Source organism: Miniopterus natalensis, chromosome 9, assembly GCF_054644295.1.
Source record: "Miniopterus natalensis isolate mMinNat1 chromosome 9, mMinNat1.hap1, whole genome shotgun sequence".
NCBI classification, from domain to species: domain Eukaryota; kingdom Metazoa; phylum Chordata; class Mammalia; order Chiroptera; family Miniopteridae; genus Miniopterus; species Miniopterus natalensis.
Genome location: NC_142089.1, coordinates 75,513,217 through 75,530,245, shown reverse-complemented (window position 1 = coordinate 75,530,245; position 17,029 = coordinate 75,513,217). Strand labels below are relative to the sequence as shown.

At 38.8% G+C, this 17,029-nt stretch overlaps 1 protein-coding gene across 6 annotated transcripts in view; it reads left to right on the top strand.

Moving 5' to 3' along the window:
• FARS2 (phenylalanyl-tRNA synthetase 2, mitochondrial) overlaps window positions 1-17,029 on the top strand; it is a 460,578-nt gene that overhangs the window by 154,172 nt on the left and 289,377 nt on the right. For all 6 annotated transcript variants that reach the window (XM_016212998.2, XM_087820664.1, XM_087820665.1 and 3 more), the window contains one exon: window positions 11,330-11,461. In XM_016212998.2, coding sequence (XP_016068484.2) covers window positions 11,330-11,461 — 132 coding nt within the window. The remainder of the gene's footprint in view (window positions 1-11,329; window positions 11,462-17,029) is intronic.

The following is a 17,029-nucleotide window of genomic DNA, read 5'->3' as shown; positions in this document are numbered from 1 at the left end:
ACAGTAGCTTTCTGATAAGTCTTGAAATCAAAGGTTTTCAACTTTGTTTTTTTCAAAGTGTTTTAATTAGATTATTTGCATTGATGTGATTATTGATGTGGTTGGGTTGAAATGACCATTTTGCTATTTGTTTTCTGTCTGTCACATTTGTTCTTTGTTCTCTCTTCTTAACTTTGCTTGTCTGGGATTCATTATGGATTTTTCACTATTTAGTTTTATCTCCTTTGTTTGGCTTATTAGATATAACTTTCTTTGGTATTATTGTAGTGATTGCTTTATAGTTTATAGTATACATCTTTAAGTTGCCATGATCTGTCTCCAAGTGATTCACCACTCATGTCGTATAAGAACCTTACAGCAGTGTACTTTCATTTTTCTGTTCCTGACTTTGTGCTATATTTTATTTCGACTCCTAAATACATTGTGGTTACTTTTTAAACAGTTGATTAGCTTTTAAGGAGAAAAAATAAGAAAAAATTCTTGTATTTACCTAGGTAATTATTATTTCCAGCTCTTTGTCCAGGTTTCCAACTGATATCATTTTTCTTCTGCTTGAAGGACTATGATTGATATTAATTGTAATGCAAATCTTTTAGTAGTGAGTTCTTTCAGCTTTCACATATCTGAAAAAAAGTCTTTATCGTGTGTTTACTTTTGAGATGTTTTTACTGGGTAAATAATTCTATATTGATAGCTTTTTTTCCTTTCAGTTCCTTAAAGATATTGTCTCTCTCACTTGCATTGTTCTTTTGAGAAATCTGCTGTCATCCTTTCACTTGCCCTTGTTCTTCTCTACATAATGTGCCATTTCTCTTTGATGGTTTTTGAAATTTTTTCTTTGCCATGCGTTTTAAGCAATTTGATTATGACTTGTTTAGATGTAGTTTTCATCAGATTTCTTGTGCCTGCATTTGATTGAGCTTCATGGGTCTGTGGGTTTATATTTTTCATCAAATTTGAGAAATTTGGTAAATTATTTCTTCAGATATTTTCTCTGTCACTCCCCTCCTTTGGGAACTTCAATTACATGTATATTTGGCCACTTGGAACTTTTCCATAGTTCACTGGTTTCTGTTCACTTTCTTTTAGTTATATGTTTTTTCTTTCTTTTATTTCAATTTGTATAGTTTTCATCTATATCTTCTAGTTCACAGTTATTTTTCCTGTAATGTCTAATTTGCTAAATCCATCCAATTTCCTTCTTTTTTTCACTTCATTCATTCGTTTCAATTAGTGTCTTTTTTTATCTTTTATGTCTGTACTTAACCTTTTCAATCTTTCCTTTAGCTTTTTGAATATATCAAGCAACATTATTATGTATATTTTAATGATTTTTCTATTAGTTCTATCATCTGTGTCATTTCTTGGTGAATTGCTGTTTATTTTTCTCTATATTTTTTCTCTGCATGCCTGATAATTTTCTATAGGATGCCAGACATTGTTAATTTTACCTTGTAATGTATTGGATATTTTTATATTCCTAATAATAATATTCATGTGCTTTGCTCTGGGATTGTTTAGAGAAACTTGCATCCTTTTGGATATTTTTAAAATGCCTTGCTAGGTAGACCAGTGTAGTGTTTAGATTGGGGTTAGTTCTTCTTACAACCGATGTAAAACCCTTCAGTGACTGGTAGCCCATGAATCATGAGGTTTTCTACTTGCCTGTTGGGAGTTGGCACTATTCTTGGTCTTGTGAGTTCTCAGCATTAGTCCCTTTGATCCTTCTGTGTGATGTGTTCCCTGGTTTGGGATAGTGTTTTCATCACACGTGCACTGACAGAATTCAGTTGAGTACTAAAGGGGTACCTTCTGCAGATCTTCCTAGTTCTCTCTCTGCGCCCCGCTCTCTCCTTCACTCTGTCCTGTGAACTCCAGCCACTCTCACATGTTAGGTTAGACTCCCAGCTCTGGCTTTTCAACTGGGGAAGACTCCTCGCCCCTCCTGTGTTCTCCTTCCTGGGCCAACGTCAGGTGCTCACTTCTCAGGGATCAGTGGCCTTGGTTACCTAGTGTACAATGTCTTCTGTGGTATTGTTTCATATATTTTGTTTTTTTTTTTAATTTAAAATTTTTTGTTTTTCATGTGGAAGAGTAAAACTGGTTTGTTATTCCATCTTGTCCAGGTATGGAAGCCTCTCCTTTTCACTGGACACCTTTGACTACCCTTCTTTTACATACTTTTTCCTCCTATTTTTCCATTACATCTCTCACTTTTCTCTTCTAACTTCTTTCTTATTTTTCTTATACCTCTCTCGTCACTATTTTTGGCTTCTTTTCTGATACTACTTAATGTTTGTGACAGGAATTCTTTCAAACTATTAGCTGGTGTTTTCCTTCAGAGTTTGATTGGGGGATGGATAAAACCCCAAAGATGCATCGTGTGGATCTGGTTTACGGAAGTTTGCCTTACTTTTTTTTTAAGCAAATCAGTGAGTTGTGCTTTCATGTATCTCTTAGCATATCTGAAACATACTTATTTTAAAACCTCAGGTTGTTTTATAAAGTTAATTTCATCTGGAGTGAATTCATGTTTAGTTGGCTTTGTTGGCTCTCCTAGCATTAGATTTATTCATGTATTTTAAAATTTTTGTTTGCAGGGTCATGTTTGGTAGAAGATTTTTGTTATTATTCTCTCCCTTTCTGTATTTTTTCCCCTCCTGCCCTACCCTGCTTTGCTTATTTCTCCCTATGTGACTTTGCAGTTGGTTCCACCCAGCTCCCTAGGCTTAAAGTCCAGAACAGCAGAACAGGGTGTATGGGGATCTGGCGGATGGAGCACCGGCCCTCATTTAGGGCAGATCCGGCACCTGTGGCGTGGATCCCTAAGCCTAGTTCTTCAGAGCTACAGCCCCAGGCTGGCTTTGGTTACAATTTTTGTCACCCTTCTTTTACCAGCATGGAGCTTATTTCATCCTAGTGTATGACTTTTACCCTTTACCCTTCCTCAGACCCAGAGCCAACAAACTATATGTTACCTTGCAGAAGGCAAGCTCCTAGCTCCTCTTCTGGTTTTGGACTTGGAGCCCAGCAACCCTGTGCTTTACCCTGTCACACCATTTTGTGTTTCTCATCTGTTTTTGGCCTGTGGAGGTATTTCTCCTAATTCTTTGAACTTAGACTATGCCTTTTTGTTTTTCTCTCTCTCTCTCACTCTTCCTCTCTCTCATCATAGCTGTCATTGTTATATGTCAGAAGAACAGGGAGACTGATGGTGCCATCTTGGACTTGTCAGGGCACTTTGCACGGGAAACTGAGTTCGTGCAGTTTCTCAGTCTGTTCCAGTGGAGGGCAGCATAGGGCTTTGTTGTCTGACATACCTGGTTTTGAATCCTGATCTTGGCATTCGCTAGCCATGTTAACTTAGATTCGATACATAAACTGTTTCAGCCACAATTCCTTTATCTGTAAGATGGGAGCAGTGATAATTATTGTACAGTGTTTTATGTCAGCCTTACATCACTGTGAGGATTAAATTGTAGAAGGCAAGTAAAGTATTTTAGCACAGTGCTGTAGCAAATTCACAACAAAAGGTGATCGCCTTTGGAATGCAATTTAGAAAGTTTATTTTCCTTCTTATTCTTATGAAAAGGTGAGCTGTATTTTAGATTATGATCTGATTGTCAATGACATTCGATTAAAAAATTACCTAGTGAGTATTTTTTAGGTGCCAGGTACCATGCTAGGTTTTTACACATTTTTCTTTACTGAATTGTCACCAAAACTTAGTGAGGTTAGCATTATTTTTATTTTAGACAAAATTGAGACAGTGAGAGGTTAAATCACTTGCTGGAAGTCACTGGGCTAAACATGGAGGAGCTGGGATTTGATTATAGATCTATGATTGCTGTTCCCGTAATTATGCCCAACCCACCCAAGTCTCTGTGACCAGATTTGTGGGATGGAGTGTGAGCCTCTTGTCTATAAACCTTGTCTATGTAACCATGAGTTGGAGGGGAAGACTGAGGACCAGAGGGTTTGTGGCTACAGTTCACACCTAGGCCAGGTGGTTGTTAGGTTGTCCCCTTCCACTCACTATGGAGCCATAGGGTGGTCCCTTAGAGCCTCGGACACCAATTCCCAGATTTAGAATGAAGGGCTATTAAATTGTGCTACACTCCATTTCTAACCTATTATGAGGTGGAGAAATGATAATATCTTTAGATTCAAGCCTTAATCAAAAGGATTCCTGTGTGTGGGAGTCCCTGGGCAACAGCCTGAAATAACGCTTTAACACGCTAGAGGACTGATAACTGTGGCATCAGTTACACCATCACCAGTGGTGAGAGAATTTGCTAGCCTTTTATTTTTCCCCAATTACTTTGTGTATGTCTTAGCAAAGGGAGTCGTTGTGGCTGAAATAGAGCTAACATCTTCTACTGTGTGCTATGGAGGTCCCACACCAGAAGATTTTATTACCCCTTTTCCCTCTATGAGAAGGAAAAGGTGGTATTTAGCATTAACTGTGTAGTTGGAATGATTTTATTCCACTTAGCAGTCTGCAGTACTGGACTCAAAGGTATGTGGCTATGTGGACACATAGGATATATATGGCGCACTAAAGAGTCACAGTGGTGACATTGCCAGGTTTGTAAGGCCCTAGATGGGGAACGAATTGTTAGTTGTGAATGACTTTGTGTTCCTTGTGAGGTGGGCTTGGAAATGGAATCAGTGTTCACAGTCCCACATGGGTGCTTCAGGCCTAACGCGGGCCTCTTCTTCCTCATTACTGCCAGCCCTGCCGCCAGTCAGCCGGAGCACACTCATTTCCTGTGCTGGGGGAGACGGGGGCACACAGGCAGCAGGGCAAGGACAGCGGAGGGAAGCTGGGAGCCTGGTCCGCGTGCTCAGTGATTGCGTTAGCCGCCAGAGAGCTGTGCACGGAGGTCAAGCTGGGTGGTCTTTTTCTGCACAGCCCTGAATTTGCACCTGGGACCTGAGCTCTAGCTTGACTTTTTTACTAATTAGTTGTGTGGCCTCAGCCCTCTTGATGATGGGCGTACAAAATTCTATAGCTCCTATAGAGGATAATTTGGCAATATTTACTAAAATTATAAAAGCATTTCCTCTTTGACCGAGCAGGCTAGTTTGTCGCAGTGTCATTTTTCATAGTGAAATATTTGGATGTAGTCCAAATATACATCAGTAAGTGACTTCTTACATAAGCATGGCATGGCCGCTCGATGGACACCATGCGGGAGTCTGAACATGAACGAGTTGATGCTGCATGTGTTCAGCTGGAGAGACCTCCAGGACATGCCATTAAGTGAAATAAAGCATGGTGCAGAGTAATGTGCAGAGGATGCTGTCTTTTATCTAAGAAAGGACGGAAAACAGAGGTACATGTTGGCACTTGCTATTTGCTTCCATCTGGCAATAAAAAGGAAACTCTAGAAGTTTACCCTTAAAGGTCAGAAGGAAAGGGGTGGGACAGGGACAGGGGTGTGAGATTTCTCACCGATGCCCTGTTATTATAAAGCAACATGTATCCTTTTGCAGAAAGCAGGAGTAGCAGTACTGGGGTCAGTGTGCTACATTCTACTGTTTCTCTAAGGCCAAAGGAGGGAAAACCTGCTGAAAAATGAGTGCTCAACAGCAGTGATTAATTGTATATTTGTAGTCAATTTAAAAAATTTGTCTGCTTCAGTGGAGAGTAGCCATAGTAGGATATCTAAAATTACTGGTATACGCTCTAGTTTGGACCGTCAACCTTTCACAATTTAGAATCTGACACCTCTGGGAGGTGGTTCTGATAGCAAAGTTCTAAATATAAGGAATATGGGAAACAGAGGAGGAACCCCTTAATGAGCCAGCGAGTCAGGGAAATGAAATGTTGTATTATGTTTATATGAGACCTGTGGAGGTAAGATGGAGTGACATATATTTAGCTTTTACAGTATGTCGGAGTGCTTAGGCACAGCAACATCGCACAGAAGTCAGGGAGCGGTGGGCAAGTGCTCCTCCCGCCCGTCCCAACACACACAGTCATACTTGCCCCTGCGTGAACCACATCCCTGATCGAGAGGCCGGTGCGCAGAGTGGGCAAGATGCGCTGCTGCCTTTCCTGGCCCCTGGTTTTCTTGGCAGGTAGGGGTAGGCACTATCCTGCCAGAGTTGAGTTCGAGTTCCTCTTGCGCCTCTGCCATTTGGGCTCACATTACTGTCCTAAGAAATCTTCACCAGTCATTCCTGAGGGCCCAGCTGAGGGAATGCGTCTTGTGGGCTTTCCTCGTGCCTGCGCAAACTCAGCACCTCATTCAGGAGTGGAAGCACAGGAGGATCTCTGCCCCTGAGAAAAAGTGAACTCCTAGGGGCCCTTTACTCAAAACTACTGGGTGGCATAGCTGTTGTTGTAGCCCATGGGGGCTTGAGGAAGCAGGGGCTCAGAGAGGTGAATTAACCCATCCATGATTTTACAGGGAAAAAGGTAGAAATCTGAGACTTGAATTCTAAGATGCCCTTTCTTCTACTTGGCTCTAGGCTCTTGGATTTAAGGTCACAGAGTTCTAAGGACATTTTCTTCTTTTGTTAATCCTCACCTGAAGATATTTTTTCCACTGATTTTAAAAAAAATATATTTTTATTGATTTCAGAGTGAGGAAGAGAGAGGGAGAGAGAGAGAGAAACATCAATGATGAGTCAGTGACTGGCTGCCTCCTGCACGCCCCCTGCTGGGGATCGAGCCCTCCACCCGAGCATGTGCCCTGACTGGGAATGGAACTGTGATCTCTTGGACCCTAGTCGATGCTCAACCGCTGAGCCAGCCGGGCTCCATTGATTTTTTAGAGAGAATGGAAGGGAGGGAGAGAGGGAGGAGACGTGAAAGGGACCGATTGATCAGTTGCCTCCCGCACGTGCCCTCACTGGGCCTGCGATGGAACCTGTGGCCCATTGGTGCTCTGGCTGTCGCTCTAACCACTGAACCATACCTGCCAGGGCCTAAGGCAATTTTTAAAAAGCTCTGAGCTTCACTTGTGAATATGTTTTAATAAATTATTATGTACAAACAAACAAAAAAAAGAATGAAAGCACTTTGGCATTATTTTTCATTAGATATATATAATACATGTGCATTTAGTTTTCTTCTATCACCTCAATAAGAGGTTAATCTAATGCACAATGAATCCATATGATTTGGACATATTTATAAAAAATTCCCCGCTATTAATATATTATACAAAATACAGTTTTTAGTTGATTTTTTTCACTGACTTCTGGTACTTGACGTGTGAAATAAGCCACACTCAGGAGGGTTTTGAGCTGATTTTTCAGTATCACATCTTTTTATACACGATGCATGTCAAGATGCTTTTTTACCCAATATAGTAATTCTTAGCATAATTTTGAGGTTATAGGCATAAAACAAGATGGAAGTGTACTTCTGGGATAATATAAAAATAGTCAATAAATAATTACGTGACCAGTGATTTCTTTTAAAAATTACTGTTTAATGTGTCAATGTAACTGAAATTTAAATTGTTATAATGTATAAAAGAATGTTTTTTGGCAAAACTGCACATTAATATTACTTACTTTGAAACAATAACCATTTATATTTGAAGTAGATCCGTAGCCTTCTCAAAAATGCTATTTCATAGATTTTGGCTTTTCCTGTATGTGAAGGAAGCAGAATTGAAGAACTGAAGATGTCTTTAAAGTAGTGGAACAGAGAAAATGAGTGGTTTATGGATTTGATGCTCTTTGCAGGGTCATATAGATTTAAACACAAAACTTTTAGTGAAAGATCTGAGGAAGTGAAAAGGATTCAGAACGTCCCAGTTTTGTTAGACATAACTTTCGACAATGTGTGTTTTCTGTCTTACTTTCTGTGATATTATCAATGAATTCCACTCCACAAATCATTAATATTAATCTTTTTCATGGACTCTGAAAAACTTTGGCTAACTTCCTTTCCTTTTTCTGCTTTGCTGAATTTATTTTTCAGTGGGTGGAACAATTAACCTTTCATTGCTACTGAGAGAGCCACTGGTAGGGTGGCAGAGCAAGAAGACACTGAGGGCCGTGGTGGCTGAGGTCTTAGCCCAAAGAAGAGCGAGGGTTGATGCAGCCAGTGCACGGAAAATCTGTCATAAGAATTTATTCAAGGGGGTGGGGTGGAGCTGGAAGAGAGCATAGAGGGATAAATGGTGATGGAAAAAATAAAACAAAATAAAAAGAATTTATTCAACATTAAAATTTTTTAATCCAAAGTTATAATTTTATCTAGTTTTGGAAGTGATAAAGCAAAAGCCCTTCAGTAAAAGGTTTCTGGAGAAGGAGAGAGATCTTCATAACACTTTTCACTCCAGTCCTTGTGCTTTGATGACACCATCAATACCAACAGCTCAGATGGGTCCTGTCTCTACGGAGGCTCAGCTCCCCATAGACTTCATGCAGTAGGGATTTAGTTTGGTCTTTTTTTTTTTTTTTTTTTTTTAACAAGAGATTTTATTTCCTTATTTTTTTAAATAGAACTTTATTGATTTCAGAGAGAGGAAAGGAGAGGGAGAGAAAGATAGAAACATCAATGATGAGAGAGTCATTGATCGAGCCCGCAACCCGGGCATGTGCCCTGACCAGGAATCGAACCCCGATCGCCTGGATCCCAGGTCGACGCTCAACTGCTGAGCCATGCTCGGCTGGGCAGTTTGGTCTTAATTAAACACTGATGATAGAATCACTTTAATCAACACTTGTGATTATTTTGAAGGCTTATTAATGCCTTAAATTTTTTTTTTCTCTGACTAGGGGAAACAAGATTTTATGGGTGTGAAATATAAAGCTATCTAAACTATGCTATTTATTTATACTGTCCAAAGGAATAAATTAAGGACATATAAAGAAAATTAATTTGTGTCAACCTCACCTAACTATGTCAGGCATTTAGGTGGATGTTTAATTATATGATGATGAAATCATCATGTTAACCCTGAGTACTCTTCCTGCTTTTGTAATATTTGAACTAAGTATAAAAAGCCATGTACACAAAATTTGTTTTTCTAAATATTTTTCAGAAGGTGATTTGTGCTTACCTGCCAAGAGTTGCCAAAAAGAATGATAATTGTTTTGCCTGCCAGTCCTTCTGCACTCAGTTATATATCCCAATGCTTCACACATTTCTGTTTGCCAGCAGGATTGTCTCTGGAGCTTTTTAATAAGAATATTGGTAGGGGATTATTTGTCCCAAAGATGGACAATCACACAGGTGTGCAAACACCTTCTTCCCAGAATACAATTGCGGATAAACAGTTGCTCTGCGCGTAGAAGCTTCTGTATAGAAAAGCCTGGACTACTCAGGGGACTTGGAGACATTTTTCCACTGGCCTGCAACAGGATCAGCTTTTTTCTTCCCAGTTAGAAAAATGTTGGCAAAATCTGCTCAGTAATGAAAGGGAATGAGCTGTTAATATGTACAACAACATGGGTGAATCTTAAAATAATTATGTTGGATAAACAAAGTGAGACAAAAAACAGTACATTCTGTATGATTACACTTTTATAAATTCTAGGAAATGCAAACTCATCTATAGTGACAGACAGGAGATCAGTGGTTGCCTAGGGCTAATGGGGGCGAGAAGGGAGAGGTAGAGGCGATGGGCAGGTAGGGTTACAGAAGGGCATGGGGAAACTTTTGGGGGTGAGGGATATGTTCATTACATTTATTGTGGTGACTGTCATGGATGTATGCATATGGCACCATTTAGCAAATTGTACACTGTGCAGTTTAATATTTGTCTACTATACCACATGTGTAATAAAAGGGGGAAATATAGTATTACTATTGTAAACAGAAGTCAGCCATTCACTTGCCTTGGACAGCAGGGAACTAGGAAAAGAAATGCAACTAAAATGGAACAGTGAAAGGAAAACTACCTTCTCCTGTGTAACTTGGGGCATAGGGATGATCACCTTGTCTCATAATTCGCTTCTCATCTGATTCTTGAAATATCTTTTTTAAGAAAATATATATATCTTAATTGATTTCGAAGAGAGGAAGGGAGAGAGAGAAAAACATCAATGATGAGAGTCATTAATCGGCTGCCTCCTGCACGTCCCCCACTGCGGATCGAGCTCATGACCTGGGCATGTGCCCTGACCAGGAATTGAAGCGTCGTATCCTGGATCACAGGTCGATGCTCAACTGCTGGACCACGCCAGCCGGGCTTGAAATATCTTTTTTGATGGGAAGAGAAGTGTTTTAATTGTCAAGCGTAGGAGTTAGGTAGAGCTGGGTTTAGCTTAGTCATTTGCTAGCTGTGAGCCTTTGGGCGAGACTTGGCCTTTCTAATAGTTTTGCCCTGTCTGTGGAATGAGATGAGAGGCATAGTAAATGCTCAATAAATGGAAGCAATTTTTGTTATTATTTTTATTTATTTCACATTCTGATCCCCACTAGGTTTTAAATGCAAATATTCTTGGAGGAGAAAACACAGTATTTTAAATTCACAGAGGGGCATGTTACCATGGAGAAACACCATCAGGAGTGTTGCCTCAAAGAAGAGAAAGATCATTACATGGAGTGAAAGGAGCGTAGGGTGCAGACCATAGGTGATTTGCCCGGTGCCCACTTTTGTGTGTGTTCCTCACAGTGGGCATCTTCTCCTCTGGTTTCTCTACTTTTAGTAGCCTCTGCGCTTTGCAGGCTTTGTTTTGAATTTATTAGTCTTTTCCTTTGTTAAATAATAATATCATTGTTTATAAGTACCATATTTATGATTGCTCATTGAGAAATTCGTCCTGGCATTTAGCATGCACTTGGTTTCTTTAGAAGCAAGTATGTTTATCAGTCATCTGTAGAAAAAATGTTTGGACTTTTTAAATGTTTTGCTTAAATTCAGCTGATCTTATTTTAACTTTTAATTAGCTCATAGACTTCATTTAAAAATTATGGAAGTGAAAGTTGATTAGTTTATTCTAAACTGGCCATATTGTTGATATGCAAGTTTGAAGGGCAATATAGTAAAATATTTTTTCTTTAACTCTGAAAGGATGCCATTTATACATATAGAAACTAGTAGAATTGCCTGCTTTGCCATGATCTTGACCTAATTTTTTCCTCTGCCAGGTACTTGCAGGGATTTGACAGGAGATTGATTTGGTTTTAGATGGTCCTGGAACTGCACAAAGCGTTTTTCATATTGGAAAAGACATACCCAGTTTTTTACAAGTTTTAAGATTTATTGCCTCCCCCTAATATGTTGCAAATTAATTTGTTTGCTATTTATTTTACTCAGAATGTAGAAATTGATGTCATTAGCCAAAGGATAAATTTGATCACAGGAATGGGTAGACTGCCTTTTAACACTGTTTTTATTTGGCATCTTTGCAGGTCTGGACATTAGATGGGTAGACTGCTACTTTCCCTTTACTCACCCTTCCTTTGAGATGGAGATCAACTTCCATGGAGAATGGCTAGAAGTTCTTGGCTGTGGAGTGATGGAACAACAACTGGTAAATTCAGGTAGAAAAGAATCCAACATCTTATTTACTGGCTCTTTTGAAAACCAGCCTCCTTTCCTTGAACCTCATTTACATACTCATTTACATATCACTTCCATATTCCTGTAGGGTAGCCTCACCATCTTTCCTCCTAGTGCCCTCTGAGTGATTGATCTGTGAGGGAACAGGAAAATCAAGAGCACTAAGAAACAGAAAAATGAGCTTAATAGGCATCTTAATAGAAAACACAAAATACTGGGGGCAGCTATGTAAGATTTAATCTCTTCTTGAATAAGAGCTAACTTCAAATACTTCTGTGCTGTTTCATTTGATTTTACTTTTTAGTTTTGCTTTCACTTAATTTCTCATTTTTAAAAATTAAATTTATTGGGATGACATTGGTTAATAAGTGATCCTGTAATAGATCATCTGTATATTGGTTTTGTGTTCACCACCCGAAGTCACATCTCCTTCTGTCACCATGTATTTGACCCCTTTACCCTTTACTGCTCCTCCCCCCCCCCCCCCCCCCGTGACCACCATACTGTCGTCTGTGTCTGTGAGGTTTTGTTTGTCCTGTTTGTTCATTTGTTGCTTTCAGTTTTATATCCCACCTAGGAGTGAAATCATGTGGTTCTTGACTTTTTCCGTCTGATTTATTTCACTTAGCATGATATTCTCAAGGCCCATCCATGTGTCCCAAATGTCAGTGTTTGATCCTTGCTTATGGCCAAGCAGTATCCACAATATACATGTCCCACATCTTCTCCACCCAGTCCTCTATCGAAGGACACTTTGGTTGTGTCCATGTCTAGGGCACCGTGAATAACGCTGCAGTGATCATAGGGGTGCATATACAGGGGTTGGCAAAAGTAGTTTTTTACTTGTGAGCATGCAAAACACAGTTTATTCTTGTTTTATTATTTATTTTTGCATTATATGTTTTTCCATACGAACAACTGTAAACCTACTTTTGCCTACCATGTATCTTTAGGAATAAGTGTTTTCAAAATTTGGGGTAACCAGAAGAGGGGTTGCTGGGTCATTTCACTCTATTCTTAACTTTTTGAGGAGCCTCCATACTGTTTTCCATAGTGGCTGTACTGGTTTACATTCCCACCAGCAGTGCATGAGGTCTCCACAGCCTCTCTAACGCTTGTTATTACTGTCTTATTGATACTAGCTATTCCAATAAGTGGGAGGTGGGATCTCATTGTAGTTTTGATTTGCATTTCCCTGATAGCTAGTGAACTTGAGCATCTTGTCATATGATCTGTTGGATCAAAGACCTAAGTGTAAGACCCGAAACAATAAATTACATGGAAGAAAATATGGGTACTAAATAGATACTAAACTTACCTTGGTCTTAGAGAGGACTTTATGAATTTGACCTCATAGACAAGGGAAGTAAAAGCAAAAATAAATGAATGGGACTATTTTGTTGTGCAGACAAAGATTTGAAGGAACCCTAGGCATTTTTCTCCCAGGAGTGCTTGGTGTCAGGGGCCAGAACTACGACAGTAAATCGGGGGATAAGCAGTTTGCATATCAGTTGTCACCTGGAACTGCGCTTCCTTGTACATTTTCCAGTATCCTTGATGGGTTTTATGAGGCTTCTTCACACTGTGATTTGCTGAATACAGTTATCTGAAACAGGTTTCCAAGTCATTTTTGCACATTAATGAGACTGCTGTTATACAATTAGATCAGCATGTCAGGTATTCTTGCAGGAAATGGCAAAGTGAAAAAAGTAAGAAGACACCTAAGATGCAAATATGTTTGAGAGATTCACAGTGGTGGTAAGATGTGCTTTAGGTTACTAGGAAATTGTACACAAAAATTTGAGAGAGAGAGACTATAGCAAAGGAAGAAGAGACGGTTTTAGAAAAGAAATTCTGTGTAGGCTTTGCTATTTGAACTTGAAGTTATTATGACAAAGTTCTGCTCTGTGTTCTCAGACTCCAGTGTGTTTTGACATGTATAGTTACTACATTTTAAAACTGTGCCTGGCAGTCACTAACCACAGACATTTATAATTGCAGCTTGTTTTTTAATTATGAGTTTCTTCAACATAGAGAAGGACTGGGTACAATCCATCTCTCTAGCTCTTTTATGTTTTCTCCTTCCTCCCCTGCCCCTCCCTTCGCCTGCCTTTTTAAGTAGAACTTCCAAGAAACAGTAAAGCTGATGGCTGTAGATCCCTCTTCTTTAAAGTTCTTCTAGAGTTGCAGGTAAATGATAACTGGAGACCAAAGAAGCTGATGTAACTATGATACTTGCTGACATGAGTTGAACCCTCATGGTATGCCTGCATCTTGCTAACTACTTTAGATGCTTTCTTTTGTTTAATCTTGATAACAAGGCTCTGAGGTAGGGCTACTGTTCCCATTTTACAGAACCTGAGAAAGGTGATGTGGCAGTGTGACTTGCCCAAGTCTTTCTGACACAGATTAACTACTATGTGTGCTACCTGCATAGTAAGTTGCATGGTTTTGTAGTGGCTAGAAACTAATTTCAAATAAACTAGTCTCACATAGAATGAAAACTGCAACCAAATGAAACAAACTCGATTTGTTCTACAGTTATTTGTGACTCCTAAAGATGGGCAGTGCCACAAGTGTGTTATCTCCCGTGGTAGCGTGCGCTTAATTAACAGCATGAGATTGCTGTTCAGATAGATCGCTCTTTGAACAGTCAGTGAAAACATGTCATTGTGCGTTTAAGTTGACGATGGCATATATGTGTTTCTGTGTACAGAGTAAGGTAAGGCTTTCCCAGATAGCTATTAGAATTTTACTTTAATTCTTTAAGTTACAGTGTCTTTACCATTGCTTTCAGACCCTTAGATTTAGTAGTTGTGAGGTGGATGGTGACTGTTGTCATAATGTGATTGTTTCTTGAGATTTTTTGAGGGAAGTGAGGTGTCATGTCCCCAAATACTGCACACTTATTTCCCAGTGGGTTGACTCAGGCTGCTAATGTCTTTTCAGATAGTATGTGGAGCATGAACATCTAAAACCATCACTGGGGCGACTGTGGGTCATGATCGTGCTAGGAAGGAATTTACCATTTATTGAGCCCTGGTGAAATTTAGAAGATTATACATAGGCCAGCAGGAGAAAAGCCTCTATAGTGGAAAATAACATTTAAAAAATGGAATCATCTTCCTTACTGATTTGTTAACATTTAAAAATTGCCTCTTTTGAAGAAAACGAAATATATACATGAACACTTTCAAGTTTTAAACAATCATTTTTATTTTTATTTTTGTTAATTTGCTTGTCAAATATTTTTTTGAATTCCTTCTAAGGCTACAGAAAAGCAAATAAGTATTGTCTTTGCCTTTGAAAGTGGCACAGCACACACAGACATAATAATAAATGATGACCGGTATTTGTAGTAGAGGTAGAGTGAGCAGAAGGGGACAAGCGAGGGATTGGAGAAGTACCAAGCCCTTGTCCTGGCGACGTTCAGGATGGATATGGTTGATATGGGTATTTGAAATGTGCGCCCCAGAATAAGGTAGGTTGCTGTTTGAAAGGGGTTATGTGCTTTATCTTTTGCTTGGATACTCAGTTGGCATACCTAATGCTTCTTTTCCTATATAAGTGTAAATCTATTTCCAGTCTGTTCCTCTACAGCCTGTAGACACGTTTGTACCATTCAGTGTTACTGATCTAAGTTGGTAAACTTTTGGATGGCATGGACCAAGACTGTACAAGCGCTGTGTTACATACAAGCAGACATGCCATTCCTGTACTTAGCATCTGTGTGTGTGAGGAGCTGTGCTAAACAAAGAAGAAGGCACAGAGTCGATACATGTGATTTCTCCCTGTAAAGCTTCAAGCGTAGCAGGGAAGGTAAGACTATAATCAGAGCATGGTCGCCATCCTTGAAATGGAGCTTTGGGAGATGTGAAGAGGGAACTCTGCCTATCAGTAAAATCAGAGGAGGCATCATAGAAGAAGTGGCATTTGAACTGGCTCTTAAACAGTGGTTGTCAGATGTGTGCCTAGTAATCACGTAAGGAGCTTATGTAAAATGTCTGTTCTTAGAGTGTCAGAGTCTGTAGATTTGGGGTGGGGTCCAAGGTGTGCATTTAAAAAAAATACCTTGGATAAATCTTGTGAATGACCAGCACTCAGACAATGCCTAGAAACTCTGTCTTTAGGATAGGTAGAATATTTTCCTTAATTTTGGGGTGTATAATGAACTACACATATTTAAAGTGTATAATTTGATTCATTTTTGACATATGTATATACTTGCAAAACCATTATCATAATCAGGATAATAAACATTTCTATCACAAACCAATGTATTCTTGTGCCCTTTTTCTAGTCCATTCCTCCCTCTGCCCCTGTCTCCAGGCAACCACTGATCTAAACTCTGTCATTATAGATTACTTTGTATTTCTTAGTTTTATATAAATGAATCGTATAGCATGTATTCTTTATACTTCATTTCTGTCCCTCAGCCTAGTGATTTTGAGATGTGTAATGTTGGTATGTTATCTGTCAATGTTGTATGTATCAATTCTTTCCTTTTTGTTTTGAGTATTGTTTCATTGTATAAATATATCAAAATGTGTTTACCCATTCACTTATGGATGGACATTTAGGTTGTACTAGTTTTGTACTATTACAAATAAAGGTGCTATGAATATTTGTATAAAAGTCTTTGTGTGGACATATGTTTCCATTTCTCTTGAGAAGAAAACCTAGGAGTAGAATGACCTATAAATGTCAGATAGATCAATCTAATTGAATTGTGTTCAGCTCTTCTATGTCTCCTGATTTTTTTGGTCTTAGTGTTCTATCAATTTCTCAGAAAAGAGTGTAACATTTTTTTACTATGATTGTAGACTTGTCTATTTTGCTTTTATTCTGTCCATGTTTCTTTAATTTTTTTGAAGCTATAGTATTAGGTGCATACACTCTTATAAATGTTATGTCTTCTGAATGAATTGCCCCTTTTATTATTGTGAATTATTCATATTTTCTTGAAGTTGGTTTAATTTACATTAAAATACACGTTCTAGCTTTACCTACCCCCTTCCTCAGTTACCTTTATGTTTTTTAAGTTACGTGTATTTTGTCTACATACATTGGAAACTGCACCATTTATTGTTAAAAGTTTTTGCTTTAAATATACATTTTAAAGAACTTAAGAGGAAAACAGTATTCTTTTATATTTACCTAGTTACTTACCATTTCTCTTGCCCTTCTTTCATTCCTGAAGATCCGTGTTTCCTTCTGGTGATTTTTCCTTTCAGTGTGGAAAACTTCTCTTAGCATTTCTTACAGAACGTGCCTGCTGGTGGTGAGTTTCTTAGTGTTCCTTTGTCTGAGAGCATGTTTACTTACCTCTTATTATGCAGGATATTTTTATTGAATATAGAATTCTGGATTGCTAGCTCTTTTTTCTCAACAATTTAAAGATACTGTTGCGTTGTCTTCTGCCTCTGGTTTCTGTAGAGAAACTCCTGATGATTTCATTTGTTGTTCTCTTGTGTGTAATGTGTTGTCTGTCTCTAGCTACTTTCTAGGTTTATGTCGTTATCTTTGTTTTTAGCAGTGTGGTTTTCCTG